Source organism: Juglans regia, chromosome 1 (genome assembly GCF_001411555.2).
Source record: "Juglans regia cultivar Chandler chromosome 1, Walnut 2.0, whole genome shotgun sequence".
Taxonomy (NCBI): domain Eukaryota; kingdom Viridiplantae; phylum Streptophyta; class Magnoliopsida; order Fagales; family Juglandaceae; genus Juglans; species Juglans regia.
In genome coordinates, this window is record NC_049901.1 from 16,160,256 (window position 1) to 16,181,903 (window position 21,648).

At 33.3% G+C, this 21,648-nt stretch overlaps 2 protein-coding genes across 2 annotated transcripts; one reads left to right on the forward strand and one right to left on the reverse strand.

The window, feature by feature from the left end:
* Positions 1 to 636: 636 nt before the first annotated feature.
* LOC109006029 lies at positions 637 to 7,281 on the forward strand. Its single transcript, XM_018985172.2, has 4 exons — positions 637 to 914; positions 1,251 to 1,363; positions 4,743 to 4,840; positions 6,822 to 7,281. The coding sequence occupies exons 1-4, from the start codon at positions 725 to 727 to the stop codon at positions 6,958 to 6,960; spliced, it is 540 nt and encodes a 179-aa protein (XP_018840717.1). The 5' UTR covers positions 637 to 724; the 3' UTR covers positions 6,961 to 7,281.
* A 5,504-nt stretch (positions 7,282 to 12,785) lies between these two features.
* Positions 12,786 to 15,802, reverse strand: LOC109006032 (cyclin-dependent kinase inhibitor 3-like). Its single transcript, XM_018985174.2, has 3 exons — positions 15,140 to 15,802; positions 13,260 to 13,466; positions 12,786 to 13,084 (listed from the first exon to the last, which is right to left on the reverse strand). Exons 1-3 carry the CDS (start codon positions 15,604 to 15,606, stop codon positions 13,000 to 13,002), a joined length of 759 nt encoding a protein of 252 aa, XP_018840719.2. The 5' UTR covers positions 15,607 to 15,802; the 3' UTR covers positions 12,786 to 12,999.
* Positions 15,803 to 21,648: the final 5,846 nt, after the last annotated feature.

A 21,648-nucleotide genomic window follows, 5' to 3' on the forward strand; every position in this document is an offset into this window, starting at 1 on the left:
TATTTAATATTTATTAATCATATATAAAATGTTAAAGAGATTATTTAATTTTAATTTTATTAATTTAATTAATTTTTTTGTCAAAAAAAGAACAAAGAAAAAAGATATTTATGGACCGAGTCAAACTAAATGGACTAATCGGACCGATAACTAACGATCCGGCCAGATAAAAATAATGGATCGAAATTTTTGATCTGTAATTCCTCAAGACCAAACCGATTAGATCTCTAATTTTAGTTGCTTAGCCGCACATAGCAACAAATATGGGCTGGGCCGGGCTCTCTTTCCATTTCTTAAAAGTTGGGCTCAGGTCTGGCTGGGCTAGTATTACCACTCGATGGTCGTCTTGAATCTTTATAGTCTCCATTTTATATTAATATTTAAATCTAAATATTTTTAATTTTTAATATTTTTTAATATTTTTTATTTAATCATTACAGATTTATAATTTTTTCAAATTTTTATATAAAACTCATAAAATAATTTAACATTTTTTTTAAAACAAAAATTTTATTCCAACAATATTTTTATTTTAATTTCTTCAAAATCTAATAAAATTCTAAACTCAAATTATATTATTATTTTCATAAATTATCTCGCTATTATTAGAAATGTCTATCTCAATCTTATCGTCTTACTATGAAACGAGGCCTCAGTTGTACAAACTTGGTGGGTCGGGTCGTCCAAGAGTGGACAAACGAGAGCATCGGCTCCGAACGGACCCATGAATCTGTCCTCCTGGTTCCGGCGATCCCTTTCAAGCACCAGCCAACAGACCGAAAACCCAAATCCTACGCAACAAAAACAACAACAACAACAGCAACAAGAAGAGCTGCTCCTCGGAGTCACCGAGCAACTGATTGATTTCCTCAAGTCCCTCACTGTCGACACCTTCAAGAATTTCCCTCTACAGGGTAATTCCCGAGAAAATCCACCTTGTTTATGATCTATTCAACTTCTGTATTTTATAAATTAGGTTCATTTCTCTTTTCTTGTTAATGTAAACAGTAAGGTTGCAATTTTTACTTTTTTTTTTTTCTTTCTCTTCCTTATTTCAGCAACCAAACTTGAATTTTTTATTCATTCTAATTCTTTTAGGCACTGTTTCTTTGCTGGAAACTGTTGAAAAAAAGGGATGAGACTTGCATTCAACTCGAATGGGATTATTGCAACCTTAACCTACATTGGAAGGATCTAATTATTTGTAATTTTATTGAACGGAATTGCATATTTGATTGATTTTGGTGCAGATGATGAAGGAGCTGCTTGTGGTGATGGTAACCTTACAACTTCGGGCAATGTCCGAAGGGATCTCTCCGAATGGCAGGAGCGGCATGCTCTTCTAGTGATCTCGAAAGTCAAGGTTGATTTCTGATTCTTTGAATTGGGTTTAAATGAATTTGTTACGTTCTTTGAAATTCACAATGTTGAAATTTATTTTCCTTGTTTTATTTGAGAACTTGGTATATGTATATGGGGTCTTTCTATGTTCAGTCAAAAGGGATTGCTTGCTGGGTTTACATGTCCCATAAATGAACTTCTAAGATTCAATATAATGGTGATTTCCAATATATATTGGAGGTTTTTATCTAGCGACTCTGTAGTGTTATGGATTTGCAGTTTATAGTGGGTGGTAAATCTTGTTAATATCAAAACATATGAAAGGGAAATAACCATACTAAACCTTGAACTTTTGGTGGGTACATGTTAGCTATAAAAAGATAAAAAGAGAGAATATAACATTATTGTTGTTGATGCAATAATAGGCCAATAGCACGGTCAAATAGCCCAAGGTGATAGCTCTGACGTTGATCTGGTGCTTGGATGCTCATCCATAAATTAAATAATAAATAAAGCACATAAAATGTAAGTAAAGATAGAGACAAAGTTTACGTGGTTAGGCATAAAAGCCTACGTCCATGGGTCATTTGAGGATAAATTCCACTATATTTGATGATTTTACAGTTTCTCATGATCTCACATAGCTTTCAAAATAATAGGAAAAATAGGGTTTAGGAGAGGCTGAAGAAGCTGTCGTCCCTGTTGAGATCTGGAGAGAGAGAGAGAGTCCCAATAGAGTGTAGAGATGTCACATTTGTAGAGATCCCCTTCTTTTATAGAGGTCTTCTTCCTTCTTTGGAGTAGCTAAGTCCTGTTTGCTTTATGTCGTCACTTTCACCTTTTTATATGTCCAGTCAACCTTTTTTTACTTTATCTCTTCATTTTATTTCTGGCAATGGGCTGGACCCTAGTTTATTTTATATCTAACAATTGTAATAGAAACTTAATTGCTATGGAGACCAATAAATGTACTGGCAAGAAAGAGTGATTTAATTGAAGTTGATAAAGTGAAAAGAGGCAAAAGGTCTAAAATAACATGGGTGGAGAAAGATATGTTAAATAGAATAAGAATATGATTTTGGATAGGATAGAATGGTGAAAAGGAGAATATGAGGATCCATAAAGCTGTCGTCGATCGTATATGATTATTTCAATGTCCAAATGGTTTGCTCTAACATGTTGGATAAAGATTATTTGATTTATATTCATTAAGACATGATAAATGCAATACATGTAGATATTACACGAAAACATTGTGGTTGGAATCAAGATGACCTGAATTATGATTTCATGTTCAAAAGAAAATAGGGGTGATTTCATGTTCACCCCTCTTGTTTGTTCTAGTTATGGAGGCGCTAAGTAGAATGGTGTCGGTTGCAGTAGAGGGAGGTTTTTTCTCTGGCTTCTCAGTAGGAGATATCCACGGCTCTACCATTATTTCTCACCTTTTGTTTGTAGATGACACCTTGCTATTTTGTGAGGCAAATGTAGGGTATATTCAATCTTTGAAGGCCATCCTACTTTGTTTTGAAGTGGTATCCGGGTTGAAGATTAATCTTGCTAAGATGGAGATGGTTGCGGTTGGTGATGTAAACAATATCAGAGGGTTGGTTGACATATTGGGTTGTGTGGTTTCTTCGTTGCCAATGAAGTACCTTGGACTTCTGTTGGGGGCTTCCTTCAAAGCTAAGACAATTTGGGAGGTGGTGCTAGAAAAATTTGAGCGGAGGCTGGCCGGGTGGAAAAGATTGTATTTATCTAAAGGGGGGCGTATCACGCTTATCAAAAGTACTTTATCCAACCTTCCCACATACTACTAATCTTTATTTCTTCTTCCTGTAAGTATTGCAACTAGAATGGAGAAATTCAACGGGACTTTTTATGGAGTAGAATAGGAGATGAATTTAAATTCCATCTGGTGGGGTGGGACAAGGTATGTTCTCCTTTGAGGGATGGTGGCTTGGGGGTTAGGAATGTGAGAGATTTTAATAAGGCCTTGTTAGGTAAATGGTTGTGGCGTTATAACAATGAGAGGGGAGCCTTATGGAAAGGGGTGATTGGGGTGATTGACATGAAGTATGGTCGTGAACGAGGGGATTCGGTTTCTAAAGAAGGTAGGGAGTCTTATGGAGTGGGGCTATGGAAGTATATACGGAAAGGTTGGTGCTCCTTTGCTAGTAATACTCGGTTGTGTTTGGGGGATGGGAGTAGGATCAGCTTTTGGAAGGATGTTTGGGTGGGAGACACGGCCTTGAAGGAGGCTTATCCCACAATTTTCAGTATTGCAAGGGAGAAGGAAGCTATGGTGGCTGATTTGCGGGTAATTAACCAAGGTTCACAGGAGTGGAATATTAGCCTTACTCGGGATGCTCATGATTGGGAAGTGACTTGTTTGGTGGAGTTTCTGAACTTGCTGTACAGCACTCCTATTGCGGCCACAACTGAAGATTCGTTGGAATGGAGACCCTCTAGGAAAGGGAAGTTCTCGGTACGCTCCTTCTATGACTCTATTACTATGCAACAAAGGCATAATTTTCCATGGAAGACCATATGGAGGAGTAAAGCACCAACCAAGGCAGCATTCTTTGTTTGGACAGCAGCTCTAGGGAAGATTATGACCATAGATAATCTTAGACGTCGTGGCCTTATCATCACAGACTGGTGCTGTTTGTGCAGAAATAGTGATGAAACGACGGACCATCTACTCTTACATTGTGATTTTACTCGAGATATTTGGAGTTATTTCTTCAGCAAAACGGGAATAGCTTGGGTAATGCCGTGTAGGGTGGTGGAACTGTTAGCAAGCTGGAGAGGGATCACTAGAACACCACAGATCAAGGCTGTGTGGAAGATGACTCCCATTTGTATGTTTTGGTGTATTTGGTGTGAAAGAAACAAGAGGCTTTTTGAGGATCATGAGCGCTCCATGGAAGAGTTTAGGAATTTTTTCTGGAAGACTTTGTTTTTGTGGGCCATTGCTCTAGATTTGAATGGCCACAACTTCCATGATTTCCTTGTAACTGTTTCTAGTTCTTAAATAGATGTATTCACATGTATACTTCCAGTGTACCTAAGCTATGCCTACTTTCTTTATCAATGAAATAATTTATTACTTATAAAAAAAAAAGAAAATAGGGTCATGTTTCAACTTTGAGAGGTGCTTTCTTTCTTGGCGTCTTTGTGTTGTAGTTCTCCAAGCTTTCTTGACATTTTAAGTATTGTTTATATATTACATTTTCAATAGAAGGGGGATTCAAATCTGAAACTAAGAATAATATGAATTGTTGTGCTTTTAGTTGCATTCGTTGGATATGGAAAATTTCATATTCTAAGAACCGTAGAAAATATGTCAAAAGTGATTCTGCTTTTTGGCTTTACAAGTACTTTCTTCTTTTTTCCAGGAAATTTCCCAACTTAGATACATGCTATGCCCTCGTCACTTGAAGGAGCGACAGTTTTGGAGAATATATTTTAAGCTTGTCAAGAATTATGTGGCTGAGTAAGTTTCCAAGTTTGTGATTGATAAGTATTAGAAACATATTGTAATATGGATTTGATTCTTCAACCCAATCCTTTGGCTAACGTGGTTGAGTGTTACGTTGTCTTACTCATTGAATTTGTTTTCCATCAACTGTAGATGAGATTATCCTCAACTTGAATTGCATACCTGAAGTGTTGCATATGTTCTTACCCCCCCCCAAAAAAAAAAAAAAGAGAAAGAAGCATGGTTTGATAAAACACAGGTTGTTTATTCTTTTGTGGCACATCACCTAAAATCTGAATGACAGTCGGTTAGCATCTCAATTTCCCTATGCAGATACCTTTAGAAGTTACTTATTAAAAAAAAAAAAAAAATGATAGCTATAGAAGTTCCATAATTCTTCTTCTTGGTAATACTCTCCAATGGCTTTAACATAACTCGGACCATTTGTTTTGTTCTTTCAAATTTAGAAGTCTTGGGAGTTGGGGCATTTATGTTGTAGAATAGTTTTTCTAATGGTGGCTTCTCTTAGAATCAAGCAGGGCCTATGGAAGCTCATTGCAAGTGTACTCGGTGTAGAATACACTGTAGTTGACTGCATAAAGGGTGCGATTAAGGATTATTCTGTACTTAAACAATCCTGGCCTCAGATGCCTTCTGACAATGGAGTGAATTAGCATCTGAGGAAAATGATGTGGAGAAACTTGTGAAAGAGATGAAAGTATGAAAGTTTCAGGCCCTGATGCTGTTCCTATTTCCTTACCAAGTTTGGATGCTGAAGGTGTATTCTCGTTGGTAGACAATGTCTTCAAGAACCTTTATAAGTCAGTATTAAAATTTTAACCTTAAGAAGCTAAAAGGAAGTTCTTTTGGCCTAAACTTAGATCCCACTTTATTCATTTTGTTAATCTAAGGGGCCCCAACTAATGAAGAAATAGTCACCTGGCATTGGAAGCATGCCTATTATAGAAGCCCGATGCTGAAGTCTAGTGTTTTGTGTCCTGAAAGTCATATTTCGTCACCACCATTGCCCATGGCCTTCACTCCATGGAAACATCGACCACCGCTGTATTTTGGGTTTTCGTGTTGGTTTACATTATCTGTAGGAGTTTTCGTGTCATTTTCATGTTCCTAACCAACTGCATGAGTTAATACAAATTGCATTTATTGAGCCCAACATTATTATCCTTGTCCCTTTTACAAGACAGGTTTCTTTAATTTTTAGAGCTAGATAGCTCCCACACCCAATTGCTGTGTAGAAAAATAAGTCACTTTCTGAGTATCTTCAGTAAAGATAGAAGTGATCGATTGTTTCTCAACAACATTGGACACTGTACACTTGGCAGTATCTTTAGTGAAGCCCAAGCTTGGATTAGACAATGAAATTGCTTTCACATATTAGTTTTGCTTGTTTGTGAACCCTGTACTTCGTATGGCACCACCATGAAGATCTTATACCTAATGAGCAGTTGGGACAAAGAAATGAATAATTTGTCATGTGTCAAGCTCGTAACTTGTCTGACATAGTTATGCTCTGGATGGTCTTTATTCAACCAGATCGTGGTTGTGGTGTGTCTGTCATATTCTTATCCAAAAAAGCATAAAGTCCATCATTCTGTCATCACAATTGACTCGGCTAGAAGCTTCTAAGTTCAGCTGGGCCATGAATAATTGTGATAACTGAAACTACTGAATAGACGTGTGAAATGCTTTTATTTCAGTAATAATACGTGTTTGTGATATTCTTGAGATAATTTCCATGCTTTTGTTCTTGTTGATGGAATTTGATGACGGCATCGTTGGCCACCATAAACTTCTCTGTCCCATCCCCACCCCTTTTTCCTTTATTAGAAGTGGCATTGAAGGGTTGACATGAAAGAAATTTTTGGGGACATAATAGTGAATGATGTTAGTTCTTTTGATAGTCATTTTCCTCCACTTGAATGCTCTCTCTCTCTCTCTCTCTCTCATAATGATATGTGATGCATGTGATTATCAGATATGAGCTGCGTGCAGTTCAAGTAGCAAAACTAAAAAGTATGGCAATGGAGAATGAGAGATCTTCAGATAACAGCACATATGAAGTTGAAATGGCAGAGGCAAAGCATGCCGAGAGTTTAGCACCCTCCATAGAATGACAATATGCATTTGCTCTTCAGGAGCATTGTGAATGCAGACGTGGGTATTTGTTTTACTTATAAAGGAATGCCTCGTGCATTTCTTACGCGGATTGTATGATGATCTGCTCAAGGCAACTTTGTTTTAGTATTTCGCACTTAGTTTGTTGGCCAAAAAAAAAAAAATTCTCCCATTAGATGATTTGACTGTAACCAGAGTATGAAGTGAAGATTTCAAATTCCAAAGCTTTTTTGGATGGAATCTTGAAGATGGCTTTTGTAATAGATACAACTTTTGTTCATAAGGGTTCTCTCATCAGATTCCTTTCATCTTTTTAGTTATTGGTAGATTCTTTTTACCGAGATGAACTGTTAGATGCGTTCTTGTCCAAATGTCCTTGCTTTGAACTTTGGAAGCACTTGATGTAAGATATTGCAGCTTGCAGTTTGGATAGTGAGATGAGATAAGATGATTTTAGATAAAAGTTAAATAAAATATTATTATAATATTATTTTTTAATATTATTCTTGTTTTGAGATTTGAAAAAGTTGAATTGTTTATTATATTGTGTAGGAATTTAAAAAAATTGTAATAATGAGATGAGATGAAATATTTTCACTATCCAAACGAAACCTAATCAGTCTTTCGAGAACAGGGAAATTGAATTTCTATTCGTTGATGTCTTAAAATTCAAAAATTTCGTAGTTAATTATATTCTTAAATATTTTAGGTGTCTGAAGACCTTTTTATTTTGTAGTATTATTATTTTTACTTTTGTTCTTCAATGCCGCTGGAAATCTTTTTAGTCAAAGAAGATTAATGAATGAGCTTGTGTCCACTTTTAAAACAGGTTTTAGAACAGAAATATTCAACTTCCGAAAGACCCCAATTTATTTTTTTCAGCGTTGAATTTAGTTTCATTTGATTAGGCCTTTCAATTTAAAAGATCTACAATCCAGTTGTTGAATTCAGTGTCCTTATCTCAAATGGAAAATGTTGATCCTGTAAGTGTATTGTGCCTCAGGTAGTGCTATAGTTAGCTTTCCTAACACGAAAATAGAAGAAAAGAAGTGGTAGATCTAAGTAAAAGAAACGATGTTGTACAGTTCTTGTAACACATTATCCTAATCTATTCATAACGTTACAATTTTTTGTGCATGGAAGGTTGCTACACTTGGTGTCAGCGATGGAGAAAAAAATACAGTACATACCATCCAAACAAACCCAAAATCCGATCTGAATCCGATCGGAATTTTTCGGGTGATAAGCTCTAAGGCCAATAATCCGTCTCGGGTCTTAACCCGACACTTTTGGGTCGGGTTGCACCCTGCCCATGCATGGAAATTACAGTTCCCCATGATAGATGGATGACATGTTGAAGTGTGAATTGAAGAAAACAAAATTAAACACATGAAGCTTATGTACGTGGACATGTGTCTTCTTCATCTCCCTTTCAATCTCATGTTCATAGTAGGCTACACAAAACATAAACTCTCATCTCCCATGAATATTAAAGCCTTTCATCGGTGACTGAAGGCTGTTGCAAGCAATCCAAATTGGTCCCAAGTCCTGCAAGTGCTGGTTTTTGTATTATTTATGTAGTTTTCATTTCACACTTTGGCTACACCTTACCTTTGGGTTTACATACTTCAATGATAGTTTATTGCAATACTCAGTTTGATTCGTTCTCTGCAACTGCAATCATTCTCTGCTGTAAGCGTTACATAAATTGTGTTCACTATGCTAAATTGTGTGGTTGGCAGCCTCCTACACAAATTCACATGCATGGGTGGAAACTGCAACTTGGTTAAATTGTGCATGCTGAAGGACAAAATGAAAGCAGATGAGTATATATTGTAATCTATTATATATTGAAGTGACCTTGATAGGATGGATATTAATTAATCGGGACCATCTTGGCGTACTGTAGTACTGTACTGTGTACTGTGCACTGTGTGGCAATCTTCAAAGGTAGGACCATCAAAATTGGGATCAATTCACAGGTAATAGTATTTACACTCCAACCTATCATCATTACAGACATTTTTATGCACTCTCTTCCACTTTAAGGGCTGTAGTTTCTTCCTATGGAATGCTAAGACTACAACACACGACCATATATAGGATTCATACCCGACCTCTCCCCTATTGACTGGAATCTGGATTCATGGCACGAATATTCCATCATCATCGTACCATGTCATTGGTCATGTGAAAGGTGTGCTATCTATATCGTCTTGCAAATATAATTTTTCTTTTTGCTCCACGCTTGGACAACATGTTATCTTAATCAAGAAAAACTCACATGGTTTTCTTGCAGAGTAATACTAGTTAGATACACTCTTTGGATATACAAGTCGCACACTTATTTTTAAAAAAATTAGGATACATTATTAAAAAATAATTTTTTTAATATAAATAATAAATTTATTCATTTTTTTTAAAAATAGTGTGCGTGGCTGTACATCCTAAAATTATAGATATAATTGCTCTTGCATGAACATATCTATGATGTATGACATATATATAAACACATCATAGCGCGGAAGGGGGGAAAGGGACTTTTCACTGTTAAACTGTAAAAGATGGAAGGTACACTTCTGAACATAAGACAAAGATTCAAGGACAAAGATGATGCTCCGTGAAAACTTGCCTGGCCAAGGGAGACCTGCTAATTGTATTTTGTGAAAGTTAAGAAGAAGAAGAGGAAGAAGAAGAGGAGTAGTCGGAACTCAGATCCTGACTCTTCATATATGTGGGGAGCTGTATCATATACTACGGGATGCAAAGTTGAATGTTTCTGAGATTCCATTAAATTTATGTGACAACAGTTATGGATATGATATGGAGAAGAAGATTTGAAGGCTAAATCCATGCATCGTAATGAATATTGCATGCACTCCAAAAACTCAAGGATTCAGTAAAACATAGTCTGAGTGGGATAAGAACAAGCTGTAAAACCCAACTTTGAAAAGTCTGGTCAGTCTCAAAGTCTGCAAAAACCTCCAAACCAGAGTTCTCACTTGTCATGTAAACAGTAATCTGAGGTAGCATGTGATCAACAATATTGTTTTCAGTGAAAGGGAGTGCGTGTCAAGGTAAGAACTCGTTTTTCTAGAGCCTGTCTACCTCATAAAACTGTAATCTTACGAGAAGGTCTTCCATTTGGAAGGTTAGATTCACATCATTTCTAACCTTCCAATTTCAAAGTAATAGTAAGTCATTTTCTATTATTTTAAACTTTATTCGTTTCATGATTACGTTGTAGCTTTTCTTAAAAGATGCTGTTCTTAATTAAAAGGAAGATTGGATAATGGAAAAGTACAATAATTGAGGTGAAATCCGCAACATCTTTAAGTGTGATTTTACCCTGGTGTGACAATTAGAATGATTTTTGTCTGTAAAAACTATATATATATATATTATCCAGAAGTTCAAATCTAAGCTTCCACTTATCTCCTCAGCAATCAAATTCAAAAACAAAACCCAGAAAAAAAAAATGTTCAAAAACAAAAGAAAAAACTGTAAATCAGAATGACCAAATAAACAGGCAAAATGATGCCGTTAGTTTTACCAGCTGGGCCTACAACTTGGGTCCTCCAAAAGAGGATGATGAAATTATTAGCTAGAAAAGAAAAGAGAGAGGCCTAGCGGACATCATCAAATCTATGTTGAAACATAATGTTGCAGTCGGTGATGTAATCAGTGCAGAAAGGTACAGTGACCCATGTGAATTGGGCGGGAGGCCAAGGAGATTACCCCTCTCTGTCTCTGTCTCTGGCTCTCTCTCTCTCTCTCTCTCTCTCTCTGTCTCTCTCTCCACCACAAGGCATTCATTCATACCCAATAAATGCACCCTTGACAAACTAAGGCACAGCTTTAAGTACCAACGAATTCATAAGAGGGGGAGGGTAAAGATTAACGAAAACCCCATGTCAGAAGAACCTGAAACTGTGCAGCAAGCAACATGCTAAACAATCCAAAAATGCTAGCTCGAGCAACCTCACCACCAAACAGCGCCAATTAAAACCAGGCGTGCCATGCACAAAGGACCCAATTGCAATGCCTATTTAACCGCCAGACCTGATGTTAAAATTGAATATAATACTTGTAAGAAAATGGGGGAAATTCTCATTGTTATCTTTGCATTTGGGGCTGATCAGCTGGATGTAAAATGGTCAGACATCATCATTACAAAGAACCTTAAAGAGTTTAATGCAAAGGATTGCTACGTCCACATAATATTTCTACCGAAATTTGTTACCGAACACTTCAAATATATATATATATATATATATATATATATATATCTTTTCTTTCATTATTTTTTTAAACTATTTAAATGGTTTTTAAAAATTAAAAAAAATCAGATATTTATTTAAAAATACTTACTTAATCATTAAGTAAAAAAATTTCAAAAAAATTCAAAAAAAAATTTCGGTGGATATTCTGTAGGCATAGTATTTTCCTAATGCAAAATCTACTTTTAAAAATAGACAATGCTACAGCTCCGCTGGGATGTAATATTATTTTACATGTATTTGTTTTTAAGTTATTTTTTATATAAATTTTTTAATATTTTTAAATATTTTTAAAAAATAAAATAAATTTAGAACATCATTAAAAAAATACTTTCTTTATCATAAAGTTAAAAAAAAATCATTAACATATTTTTTTATGATTTTTTATTTTACTTCTTGATTAAGAAAATATTTTTTAATAATATTAAAATATTTTTTATTTTTTTAAAATATTTACAATTATTAAAAAATTATATAAAAAAACTTTAAAAAATATATAAAAATACACTTGTTAAATTCCAGGAGTTCTCACCCCCAACGGGACATCTAGCATTTTTTTTAAAAATTAGGTGAGACTATTATGACACCCCATCTTTTTTCTTAAAAATTAGGTGAGCCTATTATGACATCTCATCTTTATTGCTGGACGTATCATCTAAATATTTTTTTTAATACATTTACATATTTTTAAAAAAATAAAAAATATATATCAATATATTTAAAATCATTTCTATAATTACTAAATAAAAAATTTGACCAACAGCCAAATCAATTGGGTAAAGTAGTATTTTCCTTAAAAATTTGATATTACTGGTCAACACAACCCAACAGTCAATTAGGTCAACACCGAACTTTATCATTCCTCAGGATCAACACGTTGAAGCATCCGAGGCAGAAAACTTTCTCGCATTAGATTTACCTAAAGTGCAGGTCAGGACATATTCCACTTATATAAATGAATGGTACGAATATTAAAAAAAAAAAAAAATTTATTTACAGTCCTTAAATAGAGATTGCATGTACAGATACATTATTAAATAAGAAAAAACATTATTTTAAAAAAGATAATTTTATAATTTTAAAGTTAAAATAACCTAGACTTGCACATACAATCCCCACTATACCTAGAACTGCTAAAAAAAATATATATATATATTTATAACAGTAAATTATACCATGTAATTATTTAAAAAATAAATAAATAAAATATAAAATTTACATTAAAAAATTAATTTTTTAATAATAAATTTTAATCTTTTTATAATTATTATACAAAATTTAAATATTTCTCGATTGTCCGTAAAATTACTAAAAAAAAAAATCATGATAAAGAGAAGGGAGTTGATTTATTTCGAAAGAGCAAGGTTTATCCATACCTAAATATACACAACTGAAAAATCTAGAAAGGAAAACAGGAAATGAAATCTAGTAATAAGATATAACCCCCTAAATATTACAATTGATGAAACTATTGGAACTCTAAAACTACCCTACCCAATCTTCTCTCCAATGAATCCATCCCCAGATCAGGGGATTTCAGTCCCTTTTTTTTTTTTTTTCTTTTTCAGTTGGTTAGTGTGTAATTCATAGGGTCTATAACGTTACAGATCCATTAAATCAGAAGCCTCAAGCCCTACTTTCCTTTCAATGCACTTAGGAGGGTGATGAAAATGAAATACAGCCCTCTTGCTCATCCCCACACTACAAATATGCTCAGCCAGAAATCAATTGATAATTTGCAGGGAATATCAACTCTAATTAGATGAACTTGGCGCCGGGAATAATCTGCACCCATTCGTATCGTCCTGGAAGCGGCGAATCGTTCATCACATCGAAGTTGTACCTGTAAAAGCCAGAAATTAAAATCAGGCAAGGCTTTTACTAGCAGAGTGTAATGGTCATCGTTGTTATTCTAGAAAATAATAACCATCTGCACTGCTGTTAAAGTTAAACATGTACTGTTAAAATGAAAAAACTAAAAGAAGCTCTGAATCAACGTTGGAAAGAGAGTAATATACTTCTCGATGAATATTCTCTGTTGTCGCTGCTCAGCATGGACGAAGAACTCCTCCATCTCTTGTGCTGTTGGGATGTTTCTTCGCATGTCATTCCGAACTCTCTGGTTACTTTCAGTACAAACTGTTCGCCGCCTGGTGGTTGAACCAGGGGTTCCCAGGGAATCCGAGGCCATTATCAAACTACAAGGCGTGCTCTCCCTGGTGCTCCTATATACACACACCAAAACATTTTACAACAGTGCTTATACACCCAAAAGATTGTTAAAAAAAAATGTTCGCACTTTATAAAAACTCACACTTAAATGGGCTTCTTCACATCAGAACTTTCAAGACAATAACAAAGGCAAAAATCATTTCCTTATTCGTGAGGCAAAGATACCCACCTAACGAAGTAACAGGTTTTTAAAATGATAAACACCGAATTGGAGCAGCCGTATTAAAGTTAAAAGAGATCTGCAGCATCTTGTCACCTACTAGAGGCCACCCAAACAGATAATCCCTCATACATGTTTCAGTCAGAAACTAGGCCCCATGAATACGATTTGTCATTGCTAACACAAATGAGGCAAAAAGATTTATTGCTTGCAGTACTGCAAAAATTAATTTCACCATCTTTTTCCATTATCAGTGAAGGAGCTCCAAATTCTTAGCAAGGAGATTTATCAACAAGGGCAACCATTGAAGCTTATACAATGAAGATGGAGTTATTTTTACTGCTTGATGCATTAAATTCTATAGGTCAAAATTGAAGAACAGTAATTATATGGATCAAAGTCTTCAGAATAAACCATAAAAAGAGCAATAAACCAGAAGGAACCCCCAACAGGCTTTAGGAACAGTAAATAATACAATGCCACTGACTTGAAAATTTTTTTATCATTTCGCTTTCTTGGTAATCTTGTAGAGCAGTAAGCCTTAAGAGGATTTTATGGAATTTCAAATATGCAATTAATAAAGACTGCCGAGATACCCAGGTCGCAGTTATACAATAAAGAACCTCTTGTAAGTAAAAAATTACACTATATTTTTTATGAAAGTGATTTATCAAGGTAACCATTTTTTTTCAGAAAAAATAACACATTGATATAAACAGGGATCAATTAAAACGCAGCGGAAACCCTTCAGGGAAAAAGAAAGTAATTTTTTTCATTATCTTTTAATTTTTCTTATATTATACTCAAAGACACGAATATTTCATAGCACTGGGTTGCTTTATTCTCCGTACCCCAATTTTGCTGGTGGGCCGGTGGCATCCAAAAAGAAACCATGAAGGAAACAAAAAGGATTTCGGTTGCGTGTAATAAATAATTTACAGAGTATACAGGATGAGGTTATGATTGCCAGTAACCACCCAAAAATTGAAAAATAATTAGAGAAATTGGAATCACCAAAATAAATCCCTTTCCAAAGAAAATATAAAACCCTTTCATGCAAAGCTAGAAAAGAAATAAGATGTATATTTTTACCGTAAAAACCCAATTTTTTTTCCTTTTTAACTTGAGGGGTGTAATGAAAGGAGGTTTATTTTCAAAAACAAAAACAACAAAACGAAAAGCCCCCACAAAGAGATCTTTAGCACTAGAGTGAGAAAAAGATGAAAGAAAAGCTTTATTAAATTTTTCTTAAAGAACGAAGAAAAACCGACACCGAGAACCCCAAAAGAAACGCTCATCATGAGATTAACCCAAAAGGCCAAGCAACTGGCCGGGCATGGAACCCATACGCTGAAATTCACACTAAACGTAGCTACACTGCAAATTCCATCCCCAGTGAAAACATTAAAAAAGAAAATAGAATCAAGAAAAATAGACGGAAAATAATCATTAACGCGAAAAAACCAAAACCCATTTCAGAAAAACACAGAAATGATCAAAGTTTACCTGTCTCTGCCATCAAGCTCCAAATTATTTTCTCCAAACGAAGCCTCGACCCCCAAATCATTACTCTCCTCTGCTTCATTCCCCTTGCAAAATGCACCAAAGCATCCCTGCTCATACTCCTCCACCAACCCCGAGTCCACCTGCCCCACCCTAGGTCTCGAATTGGGCCTGGGGCTAGGGCTCTCCCTGCAGCACTCTCTTGGCTGTTGCTGTTGCTGCGGCTGTTGTTTTATGATCAAAGGAAGCTTCTGGAGGCGGCGGCTGCGTAGCTGTAGGTAGGACAGAGATGAGGCATCTTGGTTCGGTGCAACCGCGGGTGAGGGAGTGGTTTTCTGGAGCCGTTGGAGGGCCAAAGCCTTGGCTCTAGTACAGACACCAATGGAGGCCGCTTGAGGAGTGTGCGCGAGGTCCATAAGCAGCGCGACGTCACCACCTGTGATCTTCGATTTCTTCATGTACTTTCCCATTACCTTTCAACTGGTTCGGCAGTGTGTGAGGGCAAGAGTTTCTTTTAAGATGTCATGCAGGGAGAGCGACCAAATCTTCTTGTACTGTGTGGAGAGAGAATGGGGGGAAGGGAGAGTGTGGAGCCGTGGAGGTGGTTGAGACTTTGAGAAGGAGATAAACAAACAAAAAGGTTTTTAGGGTTGGGGCCCTGTGGGTTTAGGGAACAGCACTTCATTTATATTCTGCACATATTCTTCTGAGTGGTCATTCCTTTCACTATTTGGAAAAAAATAAATAATAATAAAGAAATAATAATTACATATTTTCTCTTAATATTAATTGTTAGTCCTAATTTTTCTTTTCTTTTCTTTTTTTTTTCTTTTTTCTTTCTCAAATAAAATTATAAAAGGTATTTGGTGTTATTCTTAGAAAAATACTTTATTATAAAATTAAGCTTATAATATAATTTAATTTAAAGGTTCATGAATACATTTTATTTGCTCACCCTGTTGGTTTTTAAAAACATGAAGAAGACCTGAAGCAGAAGCAGGATAAATTTCTACGATTTTCAATTCGTCCAAAACGCACCGTTTCAGCCCGCTCGGATGAAGAAGAAGAAGAAAAAAAACAAAATGCATTGCGGACTCCAACACGCCCAAAACGCAGAGTTTTTGTGTGTCCTTTGGCTTTGGAGGTGCAATCCAGTTATGGCTGGCAATTTGAATAGATTCACTTTTATAATTGGAAGGGCTTCAAGACAAGTCATCCACATTATAAACATTTTTGCTGCATTTGCAATTTTGAGCTTCCAAATTTTTGACTAGATTGACTTCTCATTGAAGCTACTCTAGATGATTGTCCCTTTACAGGCTGGTTTAGAAAATATAAAATTTTCATCTCATCTCATCATTACACATTTTTTACCAGATTGACTTCTCATTGAAGTTACTCTAGATAATTTTCCCTTTACTCAATCTCGTAGGTGATGTGCATTTCTAATTGAAAATTTCTAAAATAGAGCACAATTAATGGACTGAAATTTATATTTCGCCTTCTTCGAGATAATAAAAAAGATAACTGTTATAGATATAAAAAATTATACAAAGTAAATTTATAAATTGATGTGATTTTATAAAATTTATTAGATCTATTTTATCATAAAAATAATTTTATAATATGATACATCACATCAAATTATATCAATTTATAAATTTATTTTTATACGTGTAATCACTTTGCGAGTAAAATATTTTTCAATAAAAAAAAATGCATGCTTATAATGCTACGAAAATTCAGGATTTTAACTCGCTTGTTTTTAATGCATTTTACTGTGTGACGGCAAAATATATTTTTAGGACAATGTTCTCCCACATAAGTCGGTCACCGATAGTAGACACCGATTGCATTTTTTTTTTACTTAAATGTTAAGTAATTATTTTAAAATGAATTTCTATTTTTTACTTTTAAAAATATTTAATGAGTTTTAAAAAATATTTAAAATTAAAAAAAGACAAAAGACCAAAAAAAAAGTTTGGCTGTTCGGTGATTGTTTTGGTGGACTCCCTCTGTGGAGTAGCACCGTCCATATTTTCATGGGTCGTTTTCGTGCATTGGAGTATGGTCATTTTCCCGCCAAGTCAAAAAGTCTGAACTAAATGGTCAGAAATGCCTTGAGCTCTCGGGAAACGTGTGATAGCAACCCTTACCCATTTTCTTTCTTTGTTTTTTTTTTCCTTTATTTTTTTAAGGATAAATCTATGATCCATATAACAAGAAAAATTATTTCTACAATTTTGTCCTAAATCTTTATAAAAAAAGATTTATCTATTTAAAATTTATATATTTTTAATTATATTAAAAAATAAAGAAATATTCTAATTTCAAAAAGATTATATACAAAAAATTCAACAAATTAAAATGACTTGATATGATTTATCAAATTATAAAATTATTTTTATTATAAAATAAATTTAATAAATACTTTCACTTCACTTATTTTATATATAATTATTTTTATATAATTATTTTATGTATATAACAGTACTCTTAAAAGAATACTTTTCACTTCACTTAATTTTTTAAGTGACGTCGTTTTCCTATAAATCGAATATGCAGATGTAAAAAGGAAGTTTCAGGCACAGAATAAGTGGAGAGAGATATCGTAATTGAGGATCAGAAAATGCATGCACGGACCCCGCCCCCATGCATTTTCTACTCTTCTTTTGTTTGTTAAAAGCTGATCAATTCGAGCATCTAGATCGAGTCACTGTTTTGATTGATTGCTGTGTTCATTTCAAGCATCATCAAGTACTACAATATTAAGATCAGTGAAGGAAGGAGAAATAAGAACATATAATATATGAATATTGTTATAATATCATGTGTGGATTATGGTACATTAATCCTCAAAGTGTATTGATTTTCATTGGAGCAATTAACCAAATGATCTCATATATATGTATATATGAACCCAGTTTTGATATGAGGAGGTTAAATTTGGATCTAAAGAGGTTTGATATACTAGGGGTTTGGATTCAAAGATTAGATAAAATGGTTTTAGATTAAAGATGAAAGTTGAAAAAAATATTGTTACAGTATTATTTTTTAATATTATTATTATTTTAAGATTTAAAAAAGTTTAATTATTTATTAAAATTATCATTATAAATTTTTTAAATTTTTATATAAAATATAATAAATAATTTAATTTTTATTTTATTATTCATAAATTATTTCAATTCATTTTAATTCATCTTTAAATAATATATATAGAGCCTGCATTAGTTTGAACAAGGTTACGATTAGATAATAATGTAATTTTAGATGGTTGGTAAATAATAATAAAATATTAAATAATAATTAAAAAAATATTATATATATAATAATTTTTATGGATTAATTTATATTTCACTTCTTTTCTAAATCTACCAAATCATTACTAACTTTCACATCTCATCTCCTTGAAATGCTCAAACTCTGTTTAAAGTTTAAACAAACAGCAATGCCCTTTATTGATGAATTATAATATTCCAAACTTTTCCCTAATTTAGGGCTTTTACAGTACAAATTTATACTGTATAAAGCTCAATTATCGATAAACCATTACATCAACCTCAATTAATTCTCCTAAACCGTACCATTCCTAATTTCCAAGCAGAAGAATCTTTCTTTCTTTCTTTTCTCCTCCCAAAATCTCCCGCCAAAACCTGTTAAGCCTCATTTGTTCAGGTTTACCAACTGGCTGGTTTCGTCATTTTCAAAACTTGATAAAATATACATGCTTTCGTAAATTTAAAATCTTTCTCGTCATGATGTATGTTAAATTAGTTAAAGGAGGATCCAAATGAAGAGAATAGGAATGCACACGACGATTTTGAATCCGTGACAGTGAGTAATCTGTAATCATGTTAGAAGTTCTATCCTCCTCCTCCTTCTTCTTCTTCTTCCCTCGGAACCCAAAACTTTTACAAACTTTGAGGGAATCTCCTGAGAAGTGAGAACCCAAAACCAAAGGTACTAATCTATATATGTAATTAACAAATGTTTGGAGAACCCTAACACGTGCACTACTTTATACATGGTGGCACGAATTTCACTGCACCCTCTTCTCTCTCTCTCTCTCTCTCTCTAGTTTAATTTCCCTAGGTTGCTAAAGATGATCCATGCAAATGCCCGGTGTGTATGACTCCCCCAATCATGACTCTCTCTATCTTTTGCTCGGAGATCTGCACTCTATGTAAATCAAAACTCATCATATGCGGTGGACCTTTGGTTTCTCCTCAAAAGTAAAGAAAAACAGCCACGGATATACTTTACTTTTTAAAAAAAAAAAAAAAAAAGAAATGAGATTTATTATTAAAAGATAATTTTTGAATGTTAGTCATAGATTTATCTTTTTTTTTTTAAAAAAAAAAGAAGTGAACCGAATGTATATATTCTAAACTACAAATATCATACCTGTTTTGTTAAATAAATTCGATAAAATAATTTAATAATTTATTTATTGACTTTTAAGTTTAATATTTCTCTAATTCGCGATACATTTAGAAGATAGAGCATTGCTATTTATAAGCCCATACACCACACATCAAATTTTTTTAAAATTAAAAAAATCATAAAAATGATGGTGTGTGATGTACGAGGCTTAGGAATAGAATTTTTCTTAGAAGATATAAGCGCATTGTTTTGACTTTATAACATTTTAAATCTTTTGAATTAAAGTTTTAAGATATTTGAAGTGTTATTATGTCTTATAATTGAATTGTACCATTTAAATATGTATTATTTGGAAAAAGGAAAGTGATACTCTAAGTAGCACTCACTCAATAATCTTTTTTAACATTTTAAAATTCTCTTAAATTTGAAAAAAAAAATTTGAAATGATGTTTTTATTAGACAAACTCATTTCGCTGAATTTTTAGTTTTTATTTTTTTATTTGTTGGGGTCGGAAAGGGGTTGAGTAACGCGTTAAGATAACGCGTGTAATACACCTTCCAATGACAATGGAAGAAAGAGGCCTCTGACAGCATGATGCCATAATGCAGGTTTGGTGTCAGAATAGCCAATAGAAAATCGCGTGTCTTGCATTGTTTTGTATTCTGTCACATGTAATCTCTATTCTTGATGGATTTGCTACTAGCTCGCTCGATCCAAGTTATCGCCGCTAAATTTTAAATATTATTGCATCATTTATTTTAAATTTTATTTACCGCCTCGTATTTATAGTTAATTAATATGTAATTTATCATTTTTATTATTTTATTTTAATACTTAAATATATATATTTTTTCTTATAAAAAAATACATATCTATTTAAATAAAAAAAATAAAAATGATAAATCACATACTAACATTGGTTAAGTGGAGGTGAATAGTATAATTTTTTTTTTATAACATTTCTATTTAAATAATAGATACGCTTTACACATTAATTTGAAAATATAAATTTTTAATGCACATTGTATAGAGACCCAATACTAATTACTAAACAACATTTACACCTCTCTAACCATTTATGTAGTAACCCAATTGAAAATCCTGTTTGGTTTGATTATATAGATGAAATGAGATAGTTGAAAGTTGAATTAAATATTTTTAGAATATAATTTTTATTTTGAGATTTGATAAATTTAAATTATTTATTTTATTTTATTTTATATAGGAATTTAAAAAAATTATAATAATTAAATAAGATAAAATGAGATAGTTTGTGTAACTAAACAAAGTCTTGTTTCAACAAGTATCAAAACAGCAATTCGCCAGCCTGGGCTTTGAGTTTGGGTTTGATGGACTTGAGCTGGGCATTGGGTTGCCACGCAATAATTGAAGATTCCTAGACCTCGACTAGTCTCAAACGAAGGCTAACAAATCTTAAGCAGTGGCATTGGCTTCTTTAAAAACCAATGTAACTTCAAAATTTGAAGAAATATAGATAAAATAATTTATATTGATTTCTTTAAAAAGTAAAAACTTGAACTATGAGTTACAATAATTTTAAATATATCTACTGTTCATCTTCAAAAGTAATATTTTATTATAAAAATTATCCCAACTGCTTTACTTTCAATTTTCATTTTTCACGGTTTTCACTTCTTCCAAATGCCATTTCACTTTCATTTTTTGTTCAGTTTTAAAATATGTGAAGGAATAAATATTATTATTAATTGACATGTAGTTAGTATAATTGCAAAATACAAAAAAAAAATTTAAAAATATTATTAGTAAAAATTTTAACTAATCCAATGTGAGGTTATGGTTAGAAAGGTTTTGGATTTATGGAAAATAATAAACATGTACTTTCATCAAATTTTGAAGATAACTTTGATCAAGCCAATGTTAATTCTATAAGAAATAAGAATCCATTGACATTTGTGAGCATTCATCAATGTGTAGATGATGACAGAAAGAAAACACAAAAAAAAAAAACAGAATTTGGGAATGTTTAATTCTTCATGATACAATGTCATGGTATCCATTTTTAGAGTCGAGTATGTTCGTTGCCATTCCAGGCTGCATCAGAATTTAGAAAATCTTTTAAAGATGTTTTTGACATATCATAAGG

What these genes read in the sequence shown, in the direction of transcription:
- LOC109006032 (XM_018985174.2), bottom strand. Translation starts at nt 15,606, where the DNA reads ATGGGAAAGTACATGAAGAAATCGAAGATCACAGGTGGTGACGTCGCG. An exon ending in GAGCTTGATGGCAGAGACAG is followed by an intron (nt 13,467 to 15,139) that starts GTAAACTTTGAT and finishes GTGTGTATATAG; the next exon opens with GAGCACCAGGGAGAGCACGC. An exon ending in CAGAGAATATTCATCGAGAA is followed by an intron (nt 13,085 to 13,259) that starts GTATATTACTCT and finishes TGGCTTTTACAG; the next exon opens with GTACAACTTCGATGTGATGA.
- LOC109006029 (XM_018985172.2), top strand. Translation starts at nt 725, where the DNA reads ATGAATCTGTCCTCCTGGTTCCGGCGATCCCTTTCAAGCACCAGCCAA. An exon ending in CAAGAATTTCCCTCTACAGG is followed by an intron (nt 915 to 1,250) that starts GTAATTCCCGAG and finishes ATTTTGGTGCAG; the next exon opens with ATGATGAAGGAGCTGCTTGT. An exon ending in TAGTGATCTCGAAAGTCAAG is followed by an intron (nt 1,364 to 4,742) that starts GTTGATTTCTGA and finishes TCTTTTTTCCAG; the next exon opens with GAAATTTCCCAACTTAGATA.